Below are 20,139 nucleotides of genomic sequence, written 5' to 3'. Positions count from 1 at the left end.
GGCTCACCTGGCACTGTTGGCCAAGTGCCTGCATGTCATCTTTTTCTCATGGTGACTTCTTATGAGGCAGCTCAGTGACACTAGGGAGAGTGGTTCAAAAGACAGGAAACAGAAACTGCCAGTTTCTTAAGGCCAAAGTCTGGAGACTTGCACAAAGTCACATGGTGCTATTCTGTTGGTCAGAGTAATCTCAGGACTACCACATTCATGGAGAGGAAACATAAACCCCACCCCTTGATGGGAGGCAAGGGAGGCATGTGGAAGAATTTTTTACCCACTGTCTTTGTTTATGGAAGGCCTGACTGATGAGCTAAACATGTGACTCTTGGAGGTTCGTTACATTGCAAGATTCCTGGTAGGTAAAGGCTTTGCTGAGACTACTTCCAGTACCTCATCAAGCTTTCTCAATCAGAGAGTCACTGGCTCTAATATCCAACAATGGATTATATACAGTAAGATAATCATACTTGGCTGGTATTTTTTCAGCCTGACTTGGATCCTCAAAGTTTGTGGTTTTGCCAAATTTCTTCATGTTTTGACTTATCACCCTATTATTTCCTTGATATTACCTGAGATGGGCAATATTAAGGCATATTTTAGATCTGCCTGGGAAAATTAAAGGTCACAATACAGCCAAAGTATATTGGTTTTGTTGCCACCTCAATTTTGATGAATTTATAACCCTGCACCTTCCTTGAGCTATGTAGCAGGTCCTGTGAATAAAGGGGAGATTTATGGAGACAACACTAGTTTGATTTTGGTTGCAGGACATACACCACATATCCTGAAGTGAGGCTTGCAGGTTTGGGAGGGGTTCATAGTACTGTAGTAATGTGAAATATTTTACATAGAATTCAAGAAAAACCCTACAATATAACTACATGTTTTTTTTTCCTTAAGCCCTGGTTTTCCCTGCTCTTTTAAAGTCATGCCTTTGACACTGTTTCTAATAACTCTTAAAATCTCAAATTCTTTATCTTTTATGTAGTTTTTAGAATCCTGTGGGTTTAAGAAGAAAGTATTTGTTTTGTCAGCAGAGAGTAAACAGTATAGAATAATGCATAGACAGCATATTAGTATATGTTTGATAAAGGACAAGTTTGATACTGTCTTTTTCCATATCATCATCTTGAATTTATATAACTAGCATTTGATTGGGGGAAAAGTTTTAATGCATAATTGGGCAGGAAGAAAATGTCAGATATAATTATTATTGGCATGTAGTTTCAAATTTTCAAGTTAGATTATTGTAGCCAAGAAAAGTCCTTTCCTGTGTGTTTTTGTTGAAAGAAATCACACCACATATGGCCAGCTTCCGTTCATTGCTATTTACTGAGAACCTGGAGTTTGCAAAGACTCATGATTGCCTTTAGGGCATTGGAAGAGTGTAAATTGGGGTTGCCTAGGTTTGAGATGGGATTCTTCTCTGCCACTAGCTAACTTTCTGAACTTGGGCAGGTTGCTTATCCTGTGACCTTCTATATTCTTTGAAGAAAAATGGGTGTATAATACAGGCGCTCTAAGGGTGAGATAGCTGGCCAATTTGCAATCAGTATTTTCAAGCACTGTCTTGTCTAATAACGGCAGCTATTACTCACACGTGACTATTTAAATTTCAATTAATTTGAATTGAATAAGAAGATAACAAGTGCTTCTGAGTCTTATTAACCCCATTGAAAGTTCTCAGTAGTTTCCTGCTGCCATATTGGGCAGCGGGGATAGGGAACATTCCCATTATCACAGAGAATTCTAGAGGATAGCACTGATAAGTTGTGCCAATCAAAAAGAATAAAGCCACGTGTGGTGGCACAAACCTCTAATCCCAGCATTTAGGAGGTGGAGGCGGGAGGATCTTGAGTTTGACAAGGCCAACCTGGGTTACGTAGGGAAACCCCCATCTCAAAAACCAAGGCATGTGGACTTAGCTCAGTGGTAGATCACTTGCCTGGCATGTTCAAGGTCCTGGGTAACCAGCACCACAAAAAAAAAAAAAGAATGATAAACAGCAAATTCATAAGAAATCATTAGGTTCCCACTGGGCAGGTGGGTGGGAATTGAAGATGTGATCGAAGACATAGTCTGGCTACATTAAATTCACTAGCTACCCTTGAACCTCACCATAGTTAAGTACATGAGATCTCGCCAAGCACGGACCTGGTGACTTTTGCCAGCACCCTTGAGTACCCCCGATGCTGCTGGACTCTTTGTTCTGGATCAGAAATATGCTGAGAATTAGTGTCTGATTTGTCATTTATCTGCTGTTCTTTAATAGTAACGGAATGGTGTCATCCTTATCTCAATTTATCTGCCATGAAGAACTTTTAAAAAACCAGTGAGTTTTCCCCCATTATCAAAAAGTGTTCTCAAATGCCTCTTCATATTCTAAAGTCACATTGAAAAGTACTGACTTCTTGTCTCAGCACGTCCTCATCTCCAAGCTCTCCCACCTCTGACATAAGCTCCAAAGAGCTGTTAAGAAGAATTAGAATGTTTCAGTTTGCACAGCCTAACGTGCCCAGGGTGTCCTTGTCCAGAGTCAGCACCATGGTAGCTTCCATCCTTGGTGTCCCACTGTTGTCATCCACCTTGAGCTCCACTGGGCAGTGGGAATTTCTTTCTTCGCTGATGTGCTCATCCATGAGCATACTGTACTTCTAAACCCCTGCCTACATGTTCTTACACACGTTTAGGAATCTGCATGTGTGAAATAGACTCTGAATGTTGACTTTTTTAAACACAAGACATTTCTTTGTATGGAAGTAGGTCCAATGGGAGAGTTAGGTTCCCAGGGAGATGCCCTTGAACCCCTTAAATGTAGTGCTGCTGGTGCTTTTCAGAGGCTCATTACTGGGGCCTGAGTTCATCACATAGGAGGAAGGAGGTAAACAAGGAAGGGGAGAGGCCTTCATCAATCGTGCTACTTCATCACCTCAGGTACCCCAAGCACTGGGCTGGGCCCCAAGGGTCTGGTGGTGAGAAAACCAGGCAAGGATCTTGCCCACCTGGTACTTGCAGTGCAGTGCAGGCATTACACAGACGCATGTGTAAGGTAAGATATAACTGCAAACTGTGATGAGTGCAATGAAGGAAAAAGCAGTGCATCAAGGCCAGGGAGTGCCTGTTTTGCCCATCTTTGAGCTCTTATTCTTAGCTTGGTACATACTATATTTAAAAATTACAGTTGTCCCTACATAGCTGTGGGTTCCACACCCACGGAGTCAAGCAACACTAAATAAATAAATAAATAAATCACAACTGTACTGCCTGTGTACAGACCTTTATTCATGTCATTATTCCCTAAATAATATAATATAGTAATTATTTTCATAGTATGTACCTTGTATGAGGTATTGTAAATCACCGAGAGATGACATAAAGTATATAGTAGGATGTGCAAAGATTATAATGCCAATACTACACCATTTTATGAATGACTTGAACATCCTTGGATTTTATTATCTTCCAGGGGTCTTGGAAACAAGCCCCTCAGATATTGAGGAATGATTGTATTTGGTGAATGAATGTGTATTTTTGTTCTCAAAACTTAGCATTTATCACAATAACTCATAAGTTTCTATTATTAGTAATTCATTGCTATAAAGTAAAACTTGGATACTGAACAAAACAGTAAGAATTTCTTACCATGCAGAGTTTCTGTGGGTCAGCAATCTGAGGCCAGAACGGCTGGATGATTCTGGCTCAGTTTCTCATGAGGCTGCCATCAAGTTTGGCCTAGACTGCCAAGATGGCTCACTTGTATGGCTGTTGGCAGGAGGCCTCAATCCTTTGTGGATACAGGGCAGCTTGGGCAATCCCCGCAACATGGCAGCTGTCTTCCCAAGAGCAGGGGATCCGAGAGAGAACAAAGGTGAAACCACAATGCTTTTATGATGTCATAAACTATCAGACTTGCTGCATTCTGTTTGTTACAAAATTCAGCACCCTTGCTATGGGAGGACTGCCTGGAGGCAGGCAGGAACCATTGGGAGACATTTTGGAGGATAGCTACCACAGCTTTTCAAAGCAGATTACTAGGCTGACCCCAGAGATTCTGAGAAGGTGGAGGTGGTGAGAACTTTGATTTCTAACAAGTTCTCAAGTGATGCTAATAATGCTAGTCCTGGGACCACACTTTGAGAACCATTCTTTTAACTTTTTAGAACCCCATCATTGGGAGAACTTTAGAAATCTGGTTCCTAGGGTGTGTATCGATAGATATATCAGCAAATTAGTAAACACTGGGATCAGTGGGAGGAGCCAGATTTCCCATGTCTCATTTATTCCTATTGATTATTTATTATATTATTCAAAACACAATTGGAATGATTATTTTTATTTATGTATAGTTAAACTATGAAGAATTACTAAAATATAGCTTGTTTATCTATCTTTGTCATTTAAAATTATATAACATTAAATCTTACCTTCTAGCTCTCTTAGATTTTTAACTACAGATATAATTGTTATTTTGTTTCTTTTGAAAACATAGCTATAAAATTTACTGATTACTAATAAAATCATTTTATGTTCTTAAAATTAATTGTGAAATGACATACATAATAGCTAACTATAAATGGGCTCCTTACAAGTAGCTTATTTGCTTGCTTGCTTTTATATCCTAGTTTCTTGGGTGTACTGATTAGTGGTGTGGAAACCAACTCTCATTGATTTTAGGAAACCACCTTCTCAGTAACATTTGGTCAGATGGTTTAGTGTATATTCCCTGAATTCATATGTTGAAATCCTCATCCCAAGGTGCTGATATTTGGAGGTTGAACCTTTGGGAGTTGAGCAGGTCATGAGGGTGGAGCTCTTATGGATAGGATTAAAGCCCTATACAACAGGTCCCAGAAAATGCATTGCCCCCCTCCACCATGGGAGGACACAGCAGCAAAAAAGACAGTCATCCTTGAACAAGGAAACAGAGTCCTCCCTAGACATTGAATCTGCAGTGCCTTGATCATAGGTTTCTCAGCCTCCAAAACTGTGAGAAATACATTTCTACTGTTTAAAATTACCAGTTTAAGAGCAGCCTGAAGAGACCAAGACATTCAGCCAACACCCTCAAGTCTTAATATAGGCATCTTTTTTGTACCTGCATTAGCAATCCTTTGTCCAGCACCAGCAGTCTCTCTGATGTATCCCAAGTTTTGTGATCTTGTTGGATTAGGAGGCAGGTGCTGAGAAAAATGGAAGGAAGAAGGGAAGGGAAGAAGTGTCTAGAAGCAGTTTCTGCTAAATGTGCCAGTCTGGGTGCTCCTGGGCCAATGAGGCTAAAGAGGTTTTGGCATCAAAACTTGACCCCAGTGCCCTGTGGGCAGGGTTAAACCTTTCCTTTGTGTTGTAGTATCTGTGCCTTAATCACCTTCAGTGAAGAAGGAAATCAGATTACCTAGTGAAATCAGATGCGCATGGAAATACTTAGTTTACAAACATTTGCAAATAAACAAGCCTTCTTTTTCTCCTTAAAGAGAAAAAAACAAAATGTTATAGGATTTGAGGAACACACTGACCAAATATTGAAGGAAGAAAACTCTTAAAAACTTTTCACCAAAACTTGTTGTTGAAAAAAATCTCATTTCAGAAGTTTGCAATTTATGTATACAGAGAATTTATCAAAGGTAATAATTTATTATACATTCAAAACAATAACTGAATTATACAACAGATGTGAACAATACTACTGATACAATATAAATTTATGTTCATGTTAATGAATTTAGCTATATTTCCATTACACACTTTAGTATTAAATAAGATATTTATTAAAGTTTTAATATCTAAAATGTATACTGAAGTTAGTTCTCTCAAATTCCAAAATAATATTTTTAAACCATGTTTTCTACTTTTTAAATATGAGATCCATGTAATTACTGAGCAACTGTGCCCAACAAAATATTTTGAAGAATCATTATTAAAAAGATGCATATTTATTGCAATTAAACATGAAAGCCTAACTCAAAATTGCACACAAATTACTGATAATTATTTTTCAAAACATTTCAAAATAACTTGGCATATGTTTTAACTTTTGGTAAAAGGTCATTAGAAATCATTGAAAAATCTGACTTTACAAAATCCACTTTATTATTATGCAAGTCTAAGGAGATTTAGAGATATTTTTATCCACATGTAGATGCAGGTACAAAGTTTTCACCAAACCTTAAGGAAACAGACAGCTCCATCTTGTTTCATTATTTTTGCTTGACAACCCTTTTTAAGCATTTCCTAAAACTTTGCAGACCTTATAAAAACAGAGAAAATAACACTATTAACTAAATGTTTAAACATTTTTAAGACACCAATGACTCCCCAACTCAGGACAGTACCAAGCCCCCAGCCTCTGATTTTATTTCAGTGTATACTCTTCCATGCCAAGATCTTGACATTGGGGTGGTATATAAGCCCCCTCTGTGGGATGCTGCAGACCAGACACAGAGCAATTACTTACTGAGTGAATGAGTGAAGGAGTAAATGGGAAGTAGCTATCTGCCATCATATGGACTCTTACCTTTGATGTCACTAGTGACACATGCAGGATATCATGTCCTCACCAGTCACTGCATGTGCACTGTGGTTAACCTTGGACTCTACAGAGGCCTCACCTTTCACTAACTATATGACTAAGCAAGTTGTTTGTCATCATTGAATTCCACTTCTTTGTCCTATAAAACAAAATACTAAATAGTTCTTTTAAATGAGTCATGTGACTGAACACAATATATTTACGGTTTAACATAATTGTGACACGCATCTAAAACTATGCCAGTTCAAATAAGACTGAATTTCCAAGCAGAAAAGAACTGCTCTTTAATGAAAGGTCTATAAGCAAGATGGAAATAGACTTTGGTTTTCTTTGATGTTAGAGAGAACATATAATTACATCCCAGTAGGTGTTCGTAATTTATGCCTTTCTTTTGCTGTGGAGTATTAAGTTGTTCAAAGTGTTCAATTCCATCAAATAATTAAGTTAAAGAGTCATTGCTATAATTCATGTGCTGATAGATACAATTTTATTGTATATGTGATATGTAAATTTTACTTTCCTTTAAACTATTTCCTTAAGATAAGTTCCCAGGCTTGCTAGTGCCACAGCAGAGTATGGCATTTTGACAATTGCTGACATATTGCTTTCCCAACAATTATCTGGCTGACTTCCAATCAGAGTCCATATTGGTGCTCACAGTGTACAGCAAGAGGTACACTGGCAATGTGTTATAGATCCCATCCCTTCTCCAGAGAAGTAATAAAGGATTCTTACACCTACGGAGCTGCACATGTATTGTAAAGTTAAAAGGATGTACCAAGGTAATTAAATGATCCATAAGAACTGGTTTCTTCCCACAGCTTTTTCTTCCTGCTAGGTTCCTTCCCTTCAGCCCATGGGCAGCAGCTTGTTCACATTGTAGAAGCATATCTCTCTTTCCTTCCTATCTGGAAACTGGAGATTTTATCTTGTTATTTACAGCAATGAAGTTATTTTGATTCCACTGCAGCCTCACTGAATAAGGAACGATTTGCCTGGATTCCCATGGCTTCTATTTTGCCATCATGATTTTAGGTATTTTTATAGAAGGTGAGTGAACTCACTGGGGTTCATGAAGCCTGGCTCACTGTTTGCTACCTACAAGAAGAAGGTATCCAGGCAAGCCAGAAGGGACCAGGCTCCCTGCTCCTGGCTCACAGCCTGAGCACTGTCAGATAGTCAGGTGTTGTAACCAGGTGTTAAATTCAATGCAGAGAGAGATAGGGAACTTGTTTGTAATGTACAGTTGCTGAGTTTTTGAAACCATAAGTACTTCCACCCTCTCTTATTCAAAGGCAACCCCTACTGATAATATTATAAGTAATATTTGAAATCCACAGAGATGAGATTAACAGTATCATTTTAAGGTATTAATACATACACAAGAAGAATATAAAGACATTTTATTCCTTTGCTCCCTTTTTTCCATTTTATATCTCTTCAGGGACCTAATTTTCCAATAGATCATCCAAACTCAGATCATTAACACAAAATAATAAGCCACAACCATCTTTATTTGTAATTGTGTAAAATGTGTCATAACTTTTGATTTTCCTATAAAAATGAATCAAATTACAATACTCATGAGCTAAAAATTGGCCAACTATTAATTATCCTTGCACCATTAATTCTTTAAAATGGCAGATGCTTCTTAAATTATTTTATAACAACAACTTCATATTTCCAAACTATCTTTTCATGGTAGATATTGTCTGGCAATATCATTTAAAAATCACTGACTGTCCTTGAGAAATCTTAAGAGTAATGCTAACAATTTTCCATTATATGGTCAAACTTATGGACAAACCACAAAACAGCTGCAAGATTTCCATTTGCCTGGAGCGTTCAATACCCTTAGCCTTCACTCATACCATTTTTTTTGAAAAAAGTTTTTTGCAGTGTCCTATTGGTCATGCTCAGAAATTCTTAATGTACTTCACTTATGAATTATATTCAAGTGTATATTAGAAGTGATTTAAGCTGATATTCCCCTGTTACTTGAATTATGTTTTGTTTTATTACTGTAGATCATTTCACTAATCAATGAAAGGAGAAAATTCTCTTATTCTTAATAACTTGGGGTGTCATTTTGAATATTCTGCCAAGTGAAAAGAAGCACAATTTTGGAAGGAATCATAATTAAGTTCAATATTAAATGACTAAAATAGACTATGCTCTGATAGCACATAAAATCTGCCTATACAGGCAAATGGGACTTGACAGACACCTCTCCATTCCAAACTTGAGATAATCCGAACATAAGTTCAAGTTTGCGTTTCATCCAGGTTTTGAAGCAAATAAGTAAAAGTGTCCATCTGCTTTTTGTGCTGCATAATGTAGCATGACATTTTATTAAGAGCAGCTGAAACACTTTTTAATCGGTTTGATAATTATATTGCATTATGCAATATTTTAAAAACTTACAATTTGGCAAATGAATACCTTTTGAGTCATAATTGCCTGAAAAATACTAACTTTTTTCCTTTAAATGAATTCCTCATACAGACTCTTCTGTAAAAATTGGCCACACAAGAAATTTAAAATTAGTTGAATTCTAGTTAAAGATCTTAAATAGCTGGCTTGGAAAAAAAATACATTTAAAAGTGGTTCAATATTCATCTGCCTTTCAAAAAGTCCAACTCCATGCTGAAAGCAGTAAAACTTTCATTAGTGATGAAAGCAGTTAATTTTTGGTAGTCAGTTAGCAAAATTATTTCTCATAAAATTGCTGAAGTGATTTCTAAAAGTTACACTTCACTGAATTGTGTAGTAGTGGGCAATTTGTACTCTTCTTGCATTTCAGGTAATCCTGAGCATGCATAAAAAAGGACATGAAAAAGAAATCAAGAACATTTTTAGCATAACTAGATGTGAATCCCCCATGTCAGTCTGGCATGGGGAAGTGGTTATGAAGTAATGTGATCCTTTGAATTTATACATATGGCAATAGTGCAGAAAAGATGTAACACAGCAGGTTTGACTGCTTCTCCTCAGGAAGAACTGCATATAAGGTTGACCCAGCATCTAGAAACTTGGGGTTGGGGAAGGCTCCACCCCTCTTAACTGATAAGAGTGTGTTGCTGTGCCTGTACTGTTTACGCAAGCAAAATAGGTTATGCTGAACACTTGCTCTCCTCCTGAAAGTGGAATTTTGGCACATGCAAGACAGAGACTGCATATGTGGCCAGCTCGCAAGAAAAACCCTGAGCACTGAGTCTCTAAAAAGCTCTCCTGGTCAATGATATTTTATATGTGTTGCTGTCTAGTCATTTTATACTACTGTAGCAGAAATAACATAGAGAGAGGGGCTTAAACAACAAAAATTGCTCTCTCACAGTTTTGGAGGCTGAAAAATCCAAGATCAAGGTGCTGGTCAGGGTCAGTTCCATTCCTTGTGAGGGCTGTCTTACTGCTTGGTACACGGCTGCCATCTTGCTGTGCCCTGACACAACATCAAGAGAGATCCTTTCTCCTGTCTCTCCTTATGAGGGCATGAGTCCCATTCACAAGGACTCTGTCCTTCATGACTTAGTCACTTCCCAGAGGCCCCACTTTCAACACCATCACACCGAGGACTAGGATTTTAATAGATGAATTTCAGTGGGATGTGTTAGGTCCATAGCCATTGCCACAACTAGTTGCTGGAGGAATTAAGATCATTCTGTATGGCTTCCTGGGAGAGCACTCTGGAAGCTTGTGCCTGGCTCCCCCGGCTCCCTCCCACCATCTTTGCTGATAGAACTTTATATCTTTCACCCACCCACCATGTCAGAAGTGGTGGAATGTGGTTATGAGAACAGCTGTGTGCAAGATCCTGTGGGTCTTCCTGGCAAACCCAGATGTAGGAGTGTGTTAGGGCTTCAGACACAGTGCCTAATCAGTGGTTATATAGGAAACATGTGAGAGCCTGGTGCGGTTGTCATTTATGTCATTTGTACTTTGTGTCACAGCACTTTCCAAGAGCTGCAGAGTAGCTATCAAACATTTTTCTCAGCGTGACGTTTAGGACACTTTGTCCAGGTCATCGTAAAAATAGTCATGGGCGTGCCTCATCTTTCAACTTAAAGGTGAATTCTTTAGCTTTTTAAAGAAAGTTTCTCTACATCTGTAATGATTTGCACTGTACGTAACTTGATAAATGTCAGTTAACTGAAGAGGCATCCAACAGCTCTGAAAGGCTCTGTGCTTCCGCAGTCCTGCCCTGCCTCCCTCTCTGCAGTTCTGCTCTTCATGTGCCCAGTTCCTGATACCCTTGCTGGGAACCAGGTAAGGCTGCTACACACCTGTAGACATTCGATGTCTGCCCAGTTCCTTCTGAAAAGGATGAAGAAATTTATTCTTCAGGAGATTGTGTATGGTATGCACTATTAATAGCTCTTAGGAAAACTGATGTGTATATCTAACGTTTAATGATGATTTTTGGTATTTGAATTATATGACAGTCTAAATATAAATTTATGTATTAATAACAGCCTTAAGACAATTAAAAGGCAAAGTGTACATATGCCAAATGAATTAGCTCTGCTAATTTTTAAGTTCAAAGTATTACAGAATATTCTCCTTTGGTACCATAAATCTCCTGGTTCACCTTTCTTTTGTTTTTTTTTTATGGTTTATTTATTCATTTATTCATATGTGCATACATTGTTTGGGCTATCTCTTCCCCCTCTCCCCCAAGCTCCTTCCACTCCCCACTATCCCCCTCGCTTCCAGACAGACTGGTTCACCTTTCATATGTACCCAATGAGTTGCAAATTAGTTTTTTATTCATACTAACTTCCCTATCCATACTATTATAGCCAGGTACTATTCAAACACCTTAGCAGATTATGCTATTACTTGAGTTTTAGAATGTCCTGGGCTGAGGAGCATGGTTATAAGAAGCCACAAGGTCACATAAGAATACAGAATAAAACACCAAAGCTTTATTGCTAAATCTTCACCAGGTAGGCCCAAATCAAAAAGAATTATGCAGACAAATCAGAGGAACACCCTTTCTAAACCTCTTTTGGCTTGAAGTTTGCATGGCTTTGAACATATCAACAAATTTCTTCATTTCTCAAGTTTTCTAAATTAATATATAAAGTACTTAGACAAGAAAATACTAAAAGTATACCCATTTCCTTTATTATCAAAAGCGTAACTGTTGCCTTTATTCTCAAAAGCATAACTGTCTTATGGCAAAATATACATTGAATGTTTAGCAGACATGTGATTTTTAAGTGAAATTAATGAGCAACAAGAGTAAAAATTTTCTCTAGAAAAAATGATCAGATTCAAGCATCTGAGAGCTTTTTGAGACTAAGACAAGAGCAAGGACATCTAGGTTCTTTTATCTATTTATTGACTTGCTTATTTTGTGTGTGGGGGGGGTGTGGTGGTGGTTTTGCTTTTGCAACAGGTGATCACTTTCTGGCCCACACTGAACTCAGACTTTCAATCCTCCTGTCTCAGCCTCTCAAGCATTGGGATTGCAGGCATGCACCACCATGCCCAGCTGCCCTACTTCTTTTTTGGGTTTGGATAGAATCTCAACTCAAGATTAGCTGTCAATATGCAGGGTATCTCTCTATAATGATGAAGCTCAGAGATCCCACACAGATAGGTATGCTCAACCAGCCTGGTCCTCATCGCTATCAGCACACTGGCTCTGCTCCAAGAACACTTGTTACTGGACCACAACTAGATCACTGTAGGAAGGAAAGTGTTTAGAAACTTAGAGGAATTTGACAGTCATGACATCCAAACAGTGATCATGTTTCTAATAATCCATCCTTACTATATTTAATCCTTACTGTGGTGGACCAAGTTTTCTGTTTTTCTAAATGGCCCTTCACTACAGATAGTTTAGGAATGCTTGTTAAAAATTCTGATTTCTGGACCCCACAGAAACCAGTGAAGCCCAACTTTCTGGGGAAGAGGACAAGTCCCAACATCTGCATCTCATACAGCTGCCTGGGCCACTCTGCTGCCTAGATCATTCTTTTTCATGTTAAAACTTAAGAACTACTGTATTACAGGGAGGGCCAAAGCTATAACTGATTTATTTTTCTGAGTGTGGCATTGACTGTGGGAAAGCCATCAAGTTTAAGAATCCGAGATGTAAAGGTCACAATTCAGATACAATTGACTCCAGTGAATGGAGTCACAACATACGGTTGTGTTACATGTTCTATGGTGTGCATAGAACACCAGGTAACAGCCCTGTGGTTTCCAGGTATGGTTCTGCTGCAACTGTTTTTGTGAATATTTCTAGTTGAATCCACAAATATGGAACCCTGAAATATGAAGGGCTAACTGTGTATTAATCAGTGATGCCCATGATGTGAAAGGAACCCTCGGTGCAGCGTGCATGTGCCTGGGTGAAGAAGAGCAGCCGGTTCTGAAGCAAAATGCAGATCTGCAGCTCCAATTAGAAAACATTCAAGCCATGCTGGCTCCATGAACATGGATGCTGCTAAAAACTTCACCTCCCAAGAACAGACATACCAGAGTGTCTTGTTTGATGAGGAGTAAAAGAAGTTAAGGCTCCCTGGGTACGTGGCTTTGCATTCGCCACGTCAGTTTCTCATAGATGATTTTATTTATGCAGTATGCAGGGAGAGCAAGTATTCACAGAACGCCACTGCCATGCAAAAGAAGACTTCTTGTGGCCTGCGTTACATGTTCCATGCTGCTGCCTAAACATCAAGCATGCAGCAGGCACCCATTCCTTGTACTCAGTTGGCCCCACCTGATCATAGTTGATTGAGGCTGGTCCAAGGACAGAGTCACAGCTGAGCAGCAGCTAAGTAGAGCAAGCTGGTAGGAAAAGGAGAGGAAATGGCCAATAATGGCCATTTCTCAGAGCAATAATGACATTGCTCTGAGAAAACTCACTTCACAGAATCTGAACACAATGTCTTCTGCTAGGAACAATTGGCTCTCAGCTGCAATACCATACCATTGGCCTACAGTCCTTTGAACAGGTTATCACTGTAGTCTCTGAAGCAGCATCCCTTCTCCTGTTTCCTTCTACCTCTTTCCTACCAGGAAGCCCCTTTAGCTCCAGGCATCATCTCTGGGAAGCCTTTCCAGATCCCCAAAGTAGGCTCCTTCTCTTTGCTCTCCCAGCATCCCTTATACAGGACTTCTCTGGTTTGGGATTTCTTTTTCTTCTTCTTTTTTTTTTTTTTTTTTGTACTAGGGTTCAAACCCATGGCCTTGCACATGTAAGGCAAGCACTCTATCACTGAGCTACAACCCCAGCCTTGGCTTGATTTGGGATTTTTGTAATATAAATATATTTAATGCATTGGATAATCTAACTCTCTTCTGTAGACAAATATTGGTCATAACATGAGTTGTGTGACTATAGTTTTTCATAATAAAGATACTTCTTCTGGAAAATAGGTAAGCATTTCTTTTTAAGTTTCAAATTAGCTGGGTGTGGTGGCTGACACCTGTAATCCCAACACTCAGGAAGCCAAGGTAGGAGGATTGAGAGTTTAGGCCAGCTTGGGCTACATAGCTTAAGTTAATGATGGTGCTAGTGGTGCTAGCAAAAGGAAGAAGACCTTCAGCTTGGGTCAAGATGACCAGGCAGTCACTCAGTGATGATTTGGTTATTTAGCTACCATAAATATTTAAAAGAGAAATGAAAACAGCTTTAATGCTGACAATTCCAGTAAGAGACATAATTATTGATTGCTCTTATTATTTGTTGTTGACATAGGGTCTCGCTACATTGCCCAGGCTGGTCTCAAACGCCTGGGCTCACGTGATCTTCCTGCCTCAGCCTCCTGAGTAGTTAGGATTACAGGCATGTGTCACATAAATTTGTTAATATAACTCTTAAACGCTACATCCTCCTAAGTCTATTAAAATACCTATTTTATAACAGATCCAATGTACAGTTCTATATTAGAACTTCACCAACAACTGCTTATAGTCAATTTATAATCAAGCAACTGTTTTATGATCAGTTTTTATAATATTTGTTTCTCTGGAGCATAACCATCCTTTGTTGCAAATTACATGGGGCATGTATATTGAATATGATACAGGGGTGTCTAATTTGGGGTTGCAAATCTGTCACTCATCAGAGCATGATCCCCTTAAATTCAATGGTTTTGTCCTTTTATCTCTTGTTCTTGGGTTCAACTGATTGAGCGAATATTTATAGCATTACACCATCCTACGTCCCCATACCCGTGGACCATATGCATAGCGCTTAACAGAAGTTGTAACCTTGCAGATGTAAAGATGACAAGAAAGCCAGTACAAAGACGGTATTTCATGTCATGTTCATCCCTGTCCGTCACCACCACCACTGAGAAAAGGACCCTTTTTCCTGGAGTCACTCATTAGGTTTTCATCTCCTTTCCATGTCAGGAATCCTCATCATGATGTCCATGTGCAAGGAAGTGCACGTGTACGAGTACATCCCGTCCATCAGGCAGACGGAGCTTTGCCACTACCATGAGCTGTACTATGACGCGGCCTGCACCCTGGGGGCCTACCACCCACTGCTGTATGAGAAGCTGCTGGTGCAGCGCCTGAACACGGGCACCCAGGCAGATCTGCACCGCAAGGGCAAGGTGGTGCTGCCCGGCTTCCGGGCCCTGCGCTGCCCAGAGCCCAGCCCTGATGATGCTCAGTCTTGAAAAGGGACTGTTGAGAATCAATGTGCAATAAGGTACTACTGTAGTCCTCCAAGTCACAAGCACATACTTGAAGCTAGACTTTAGGCAATGTAGTGTCGAGTCAAACTGTAATCTAGTGGTGGCCATGAGAATTCTCTTCCTAAGCCATTGAGTATTTATTACCACTTTGAATACAAAATGGAATTTTACACATTCAAGAAAGATGCAAGAAAGGATGTTTGGAAAGCAAACAGTGTGTAACCATGGGTCCAATACCTCCACAAAAGTTACCCTTCTCTTAGACCAGAGCTACTCTTTATGAGGATCGGTTCAGCTACAGGTTTCAGTGACACTCCTGATAACACGAAATGGTTTCTGTCTTGAAACACCCAAGTTGAGGTCCAATATCCACCATGTCACTTATACGATTCATTCCTCAGTGAATGTCTTTTATGACGAATGTGTGAATTATCACTCAGATGTTTTTAACAAAAATTCCCCAGAGAGCTGGTCAGGTACCTGGGTTTCCATGTACTGCATTCCCCATCTCTGCTTCCTCATTGTCCATGATGCTTTGTTCTCTGTGTATCGGGACAAATTTCTGAGACCACAGCTCAGCCCTCCTGAGCAGCCCAAGGAAAAGCCAAACTCCTGACAGCACAGAGGTGGCCTCGGTCAGTGTTCCATGACCTGGCCAGAAGCATTAGTCACACTCAGATGACATCACCACTAGTACATGCAGGACCACCATGCCACAAGGTGGCCCTAGACACTCCCTAGCTCTGGCTTTTCCACCTCATGCCTCCTGGTCTGTGGGTCCACCTTAAGCTTTTGTATAGCAGGTAACACACACGACTGTAAGGAAGCCAGGGACACTTGTTCTCCAAACTACAAAGAAGGGCTTCGGAGCCATCCTGAGCTGCTTTGATCAGCTATGGGAAACTGTCAGTGGTGCACTCTCAATTTTCATGAATTCTTTCTACTGACAAACATTTAGGAATCCAGTCCTTGTGTTCACAGGTATATCTTCTGCCAGCAGCATGACAAAGTCATATAATCATATAAAATTGGGTGGAAATATTTCTCTTTAACATCATAGAAAATACATATATGTTCAGGCTAAAAGGCATCCCAATGTGTTATATTCAGGTTTTTAAATCTCAGTGTCTGTCACTGATATACTGTTTATCGCTCTCTCGCTCTCTCTCTCTCTCTCTCACTCTCTCTCTCTCTTCTATGAAGATAGTACTGCTATTATTTCATTTCAGTATTGAACCAAAACATTTCTCAGTGGTACAGTTAAGACTTTTTGTCAATGACAGTAGCAGCTTAATTAAATTCACTCTCCCTGGCAAAGTATGTGCCTGTCAGGAGAGTTTAGTGGATGAGGCATTTTTGTTTCCAGATTGGTTTGCTCCCAAACGCTCTCAGGATGGCTTTCCTGAGCAAGAATGGTTTTCAGAGTCAGAGACTGACAGCTTCTATTTGCTTCTTCTACACAGCAGATATAAAACTGGAAATAGACACCCCCCTGTGGCTTACTACAATAGTGAAATGGGAGGGATGGAAAGTTTCAGCCATGACAATATCTGAGCAAAGCCCATCTTGAAAGCCTCATCATTAAGTCTGTAAGAAAGGACAGGTAGCTTTTTCCTATGTACTAACTCATGTCTGTGTGGACATGGTGCAGCCATGTTTCTTTGTGATTTCCTGAAAGAGCTCAGTCTTGGCCACATGTTTAAGTGTGTGATACTTCTGTGACTCTGGAGTGGAAGCTCTAAAGTAGGACGAATATTTCCTCATAAAATCCCTGGATCTTTCTAGATCTTCCAGGCTCTGCCATTTTAAATGCTCCCAGCTATTAAAAAGTTCCTTTTATGGTCTTCCAAGTAGATTCACTTGTGGGCATTCTTAATATCCAAGAACAATCTGCTTTGGTGACATGAACATTTGATCAGAGCATAATTTATTGAGGTCAATGTAAATATTCAATTTCAAGAGCCCTGGAAAAACACTTCAAATGTTTCTAACTAGTACTCTGTTGCAGCACATGTGCTTTTGAAAGAGAACTTTTGGTACTCTCTACAGAGGTTACAAGAAAGATTGAAGCACATAAAGAAAATTTAATTATTTTTTTAAATTTGTTATGGCCCTAAGGACTCTTGGAAATCAGAGTCTGTTAGACATTCAGAAAATGTGGTGCACATGTTAACATAGTATCAGCTGGGCACTCTTCGAGTTACAAGTTTAAATAATTTAGCCTCAGAACTGTTACATATTGCTATTCAATGTGCTGGTCACTTCTGGCATTAGCTGAGTGGTCCTGAGTGGCAGATTAAATCCTTACATGCCACATTTACTGAGCTCCAGTAAACATATGGTCCTTCTGTGGAACTGTTAACACCAAATGGAGTCCACTTCCTTTCTCCCTGGCTCTGTCCCTTCCAGAACTCTCCATCCTCTTTTGTGAAGGGAAGCTGATCAAGTCTTCATGGTGCAACCTGAAGCCATCAGACATTTCTTTTTGTGCTCAGGATTAACAGATGTCACATTCCTTTGCATCTCAAGATAACCGCCACTCTATGTTTTGTTGTTGCTGCAAAGACAGGTGTGGACTGGGATTGAATTCAAGCACATCTAGATTCTACCTTACTTCTCTAGCTACTCACGTGAGGCGGAGGTTAATGTGTAGCAGGTTAAGGATTCTCAGTCCTGCACTGTTCCCATGGATACCAATGCTGGGCTTGTGTCACTGACCTTTCCCATGATCTCCTCCCAGGACTGCTTCTGTAGAGGATGGGTGCCTAGGGACAAAAGATGGCCAATTCAAAGTTGCACATAAGAGTCCGGGTGTGCTTCAGTGGGCAAGTGAGGGGCTTTTACACATCTTTGAGTTATTGTGTCTTTGTCTGCTGGTCTGCTGGGACACAGAGCTCAAGGTGCCCTTAGCCTGATACCTAATCGATCCTGGACTCTCCAGTAGTCCTCTGTCAAAACAAAGCTCAGATAATCATTAGTGTTTTCGTATTGGGAGATCAAAAGACCTGGGTCACTCTTTTAGTGTTTATGAGCCAGTTCATTCTGTGTACCAGATTATACCTCATGTTGGCTGGCCCTTCTGAGTGTAAGAAAAACTTACATCTACTGAATTAATTAGGTGCTGTTTGGGTGTATTAAGTGGGATCAGTCTTAGATGAGCAATGGTAGATAATGGAAGAATTTTGTATGCACCAATGATATGATTAAAGTTCTCCAGGTTTCACGGTTACCTGCTTCTATTTCTCCTCTGCTATGGGAAAAGTCATAGAAAAGGAGAGGGATGGGACTGGGGAAATTCTCGACACATACGTTATTGATAGGTAGGATATAGTCTCTGAATATTATGCTCTATCATATTATCTGTTTCAATTTCTGATTTTCTGATAGTTTAAAACTCTTCCCCTGTGGTTACACGACTGATCAAGGCAGCTCTGTTTAGAAATTTCACTGCTTAGGTAAAATATGCCTGAGATTAACTTGTTTTTATATTCTGGATATTTCCATTGTGAAATTATTCTGCATGTTTCTGTCACTTGGGCATTATTTAAACACTTGGTCAATGAAAGGCATTTCTCTGACAGCTCATGGAAATAAAATGTAAGTTCTGATTCTTGTTTTAGTAGATGAACGAAGCCTTTGGTAAGAAAAAGTAATCCAGCATATTCTCTACAAGTTTATGAAATTTGAAGATTAAAGACACTGATCTAGTTCTTACTCCTAGTATAAAAGTGTGCATGTAGATATAGTTATATTGTGTATACACATATCTACACACATGGTTGGTTTTATATTGTCTTTTTCATTAATCTTTTATGATGAAACCTTTACAATAAATTTTATTTTAATTATGCAAACACTGACTTTTAAGAGAAGGAAGCAAATGTTCTATGTTCTTCTGTTAAAACAAAACAAACAAGCAAACAAAAAATATCCTTTAGCCACCCCCTCCAAACCACATTCTACACATTCATAAAAAAGTATGACTGAAATATTTAAAAGGCACTAAGAAAGTAGAACCATTACCTTACCATTGTATCCTAGCCTGAAGCCTAATTTAACTCTGAACATTGAAGAGAAGTCTATCTATAGCTCATGGCTTTTATAAGATTAGGAGAAAGAAATGTTTACTGGTTCTGTGGAAAAATAGTCTTCTAGCTAGGTAGGTTTCAAGCAAATAAAATGTATTGATAGTATTAAAATCTAACATTTGTAACACACACCCTGTTTTACTCTACATAAAATACTTATGAAATCCTTCCAGTGGAAACCAGTGAACTTTTTTAACGGCTTTGGGAATTTTTTTGTATGATAATTTTTAGAATGAAATGTGTACTATTCAAACTAATTAAGGATTAAGGTTTTCCAGGAATTGAATTTTGGAAGTGTTTGTACACATTTTAACACTTTGATATTTTCTATTTTGGTTTTGTATATTTTTATGTATACACAGTGTACAGACTTTTTCTTGTAAATAAAACATGTTTTCATTTGCCTAGAAGTTTCCCTGTTTTAATTTGTAGAAGTTACATATAAGTGAGTAAGAGGCAAAATAATGAGCCATTCCTAGGGAAGAAAATGGTACAAGCTGAAATCTAAGTGGAAGACTGGCAAAAGAAACAGCTTGCCTGACTCCGAACTACACTTGTGGCCGCTGTTTGGCCCAAGAGTAGGGTCAGGTGGGGACTTCTTCCATGTTCAATGCCACATACAGAAAAATGGCAGCAGCAAAATCAGGAGAAGAGGAATGTTTGTGGCTAACATATCCTGATGATGACTTAGTAACTCAGCATTGTACTGGTTAATTAATCACCTTACTAATTTATTCCTCTTCCCAGCTTGCCAAGGCTTGATGTCAGAAAAACCATATGCAAGTTATTAAAGGAAAGCTTAATAACTTGCTTGTAAGTTGAGTTACCCACAACTTACAGCAATGTCAAGGTAGCCTCAGTG

The 20,139-nt window shown here is 39.2% G+C and overlaps 1 protein-coding gene across 10 annotated transcripts in view; it reads left to right on the top strand.

Moving 5' to 3' along the window:
- The window catches only part of St6gal2 (ST6 beta-galactoside alpha-2,6-sialyltransferase 2), a 67,615-nt gene extending 47,928 nt beyond the window's left edge, over positions 1-19,687 (top strand). For all 10 annotated transcript variants that reach the window (XM_074050516.1, XM_074050518.1, XM_074050524.1 and 7 more), the window contains one exon: positions 14,900-19,687. In XM_074050516.1, the coding sequence (XP_073906617.1) occupies positions 14,900-15,171 (272 nt within the window). In that variant the 3' untranslated portion in view covers positions 15,172-19,687. The remainder of the gene's footprint in view (positions 1-14,899) is intronic.
- The last annotated feature ends 452 nt before the right edge of the window (positions 19,688-20,139 follow it).

This window comes from Castor canadensis, chromosome 12 (genome assembly GCF_047511655.1).
Source record: "Castor canadensis chromosome 12, mCasCan1.hap1v2, whole genome shotgun sequence".
NCBI lineage: Eukaryota > Metazoa > Chordata > Mammalia > Rodentia > Castoridae > Castor > Castor canadensis.
Note: the sequence above shows the minus strand (reverse complement) of the source record. Positions and strands in the feature narration are given on the sequence as shown.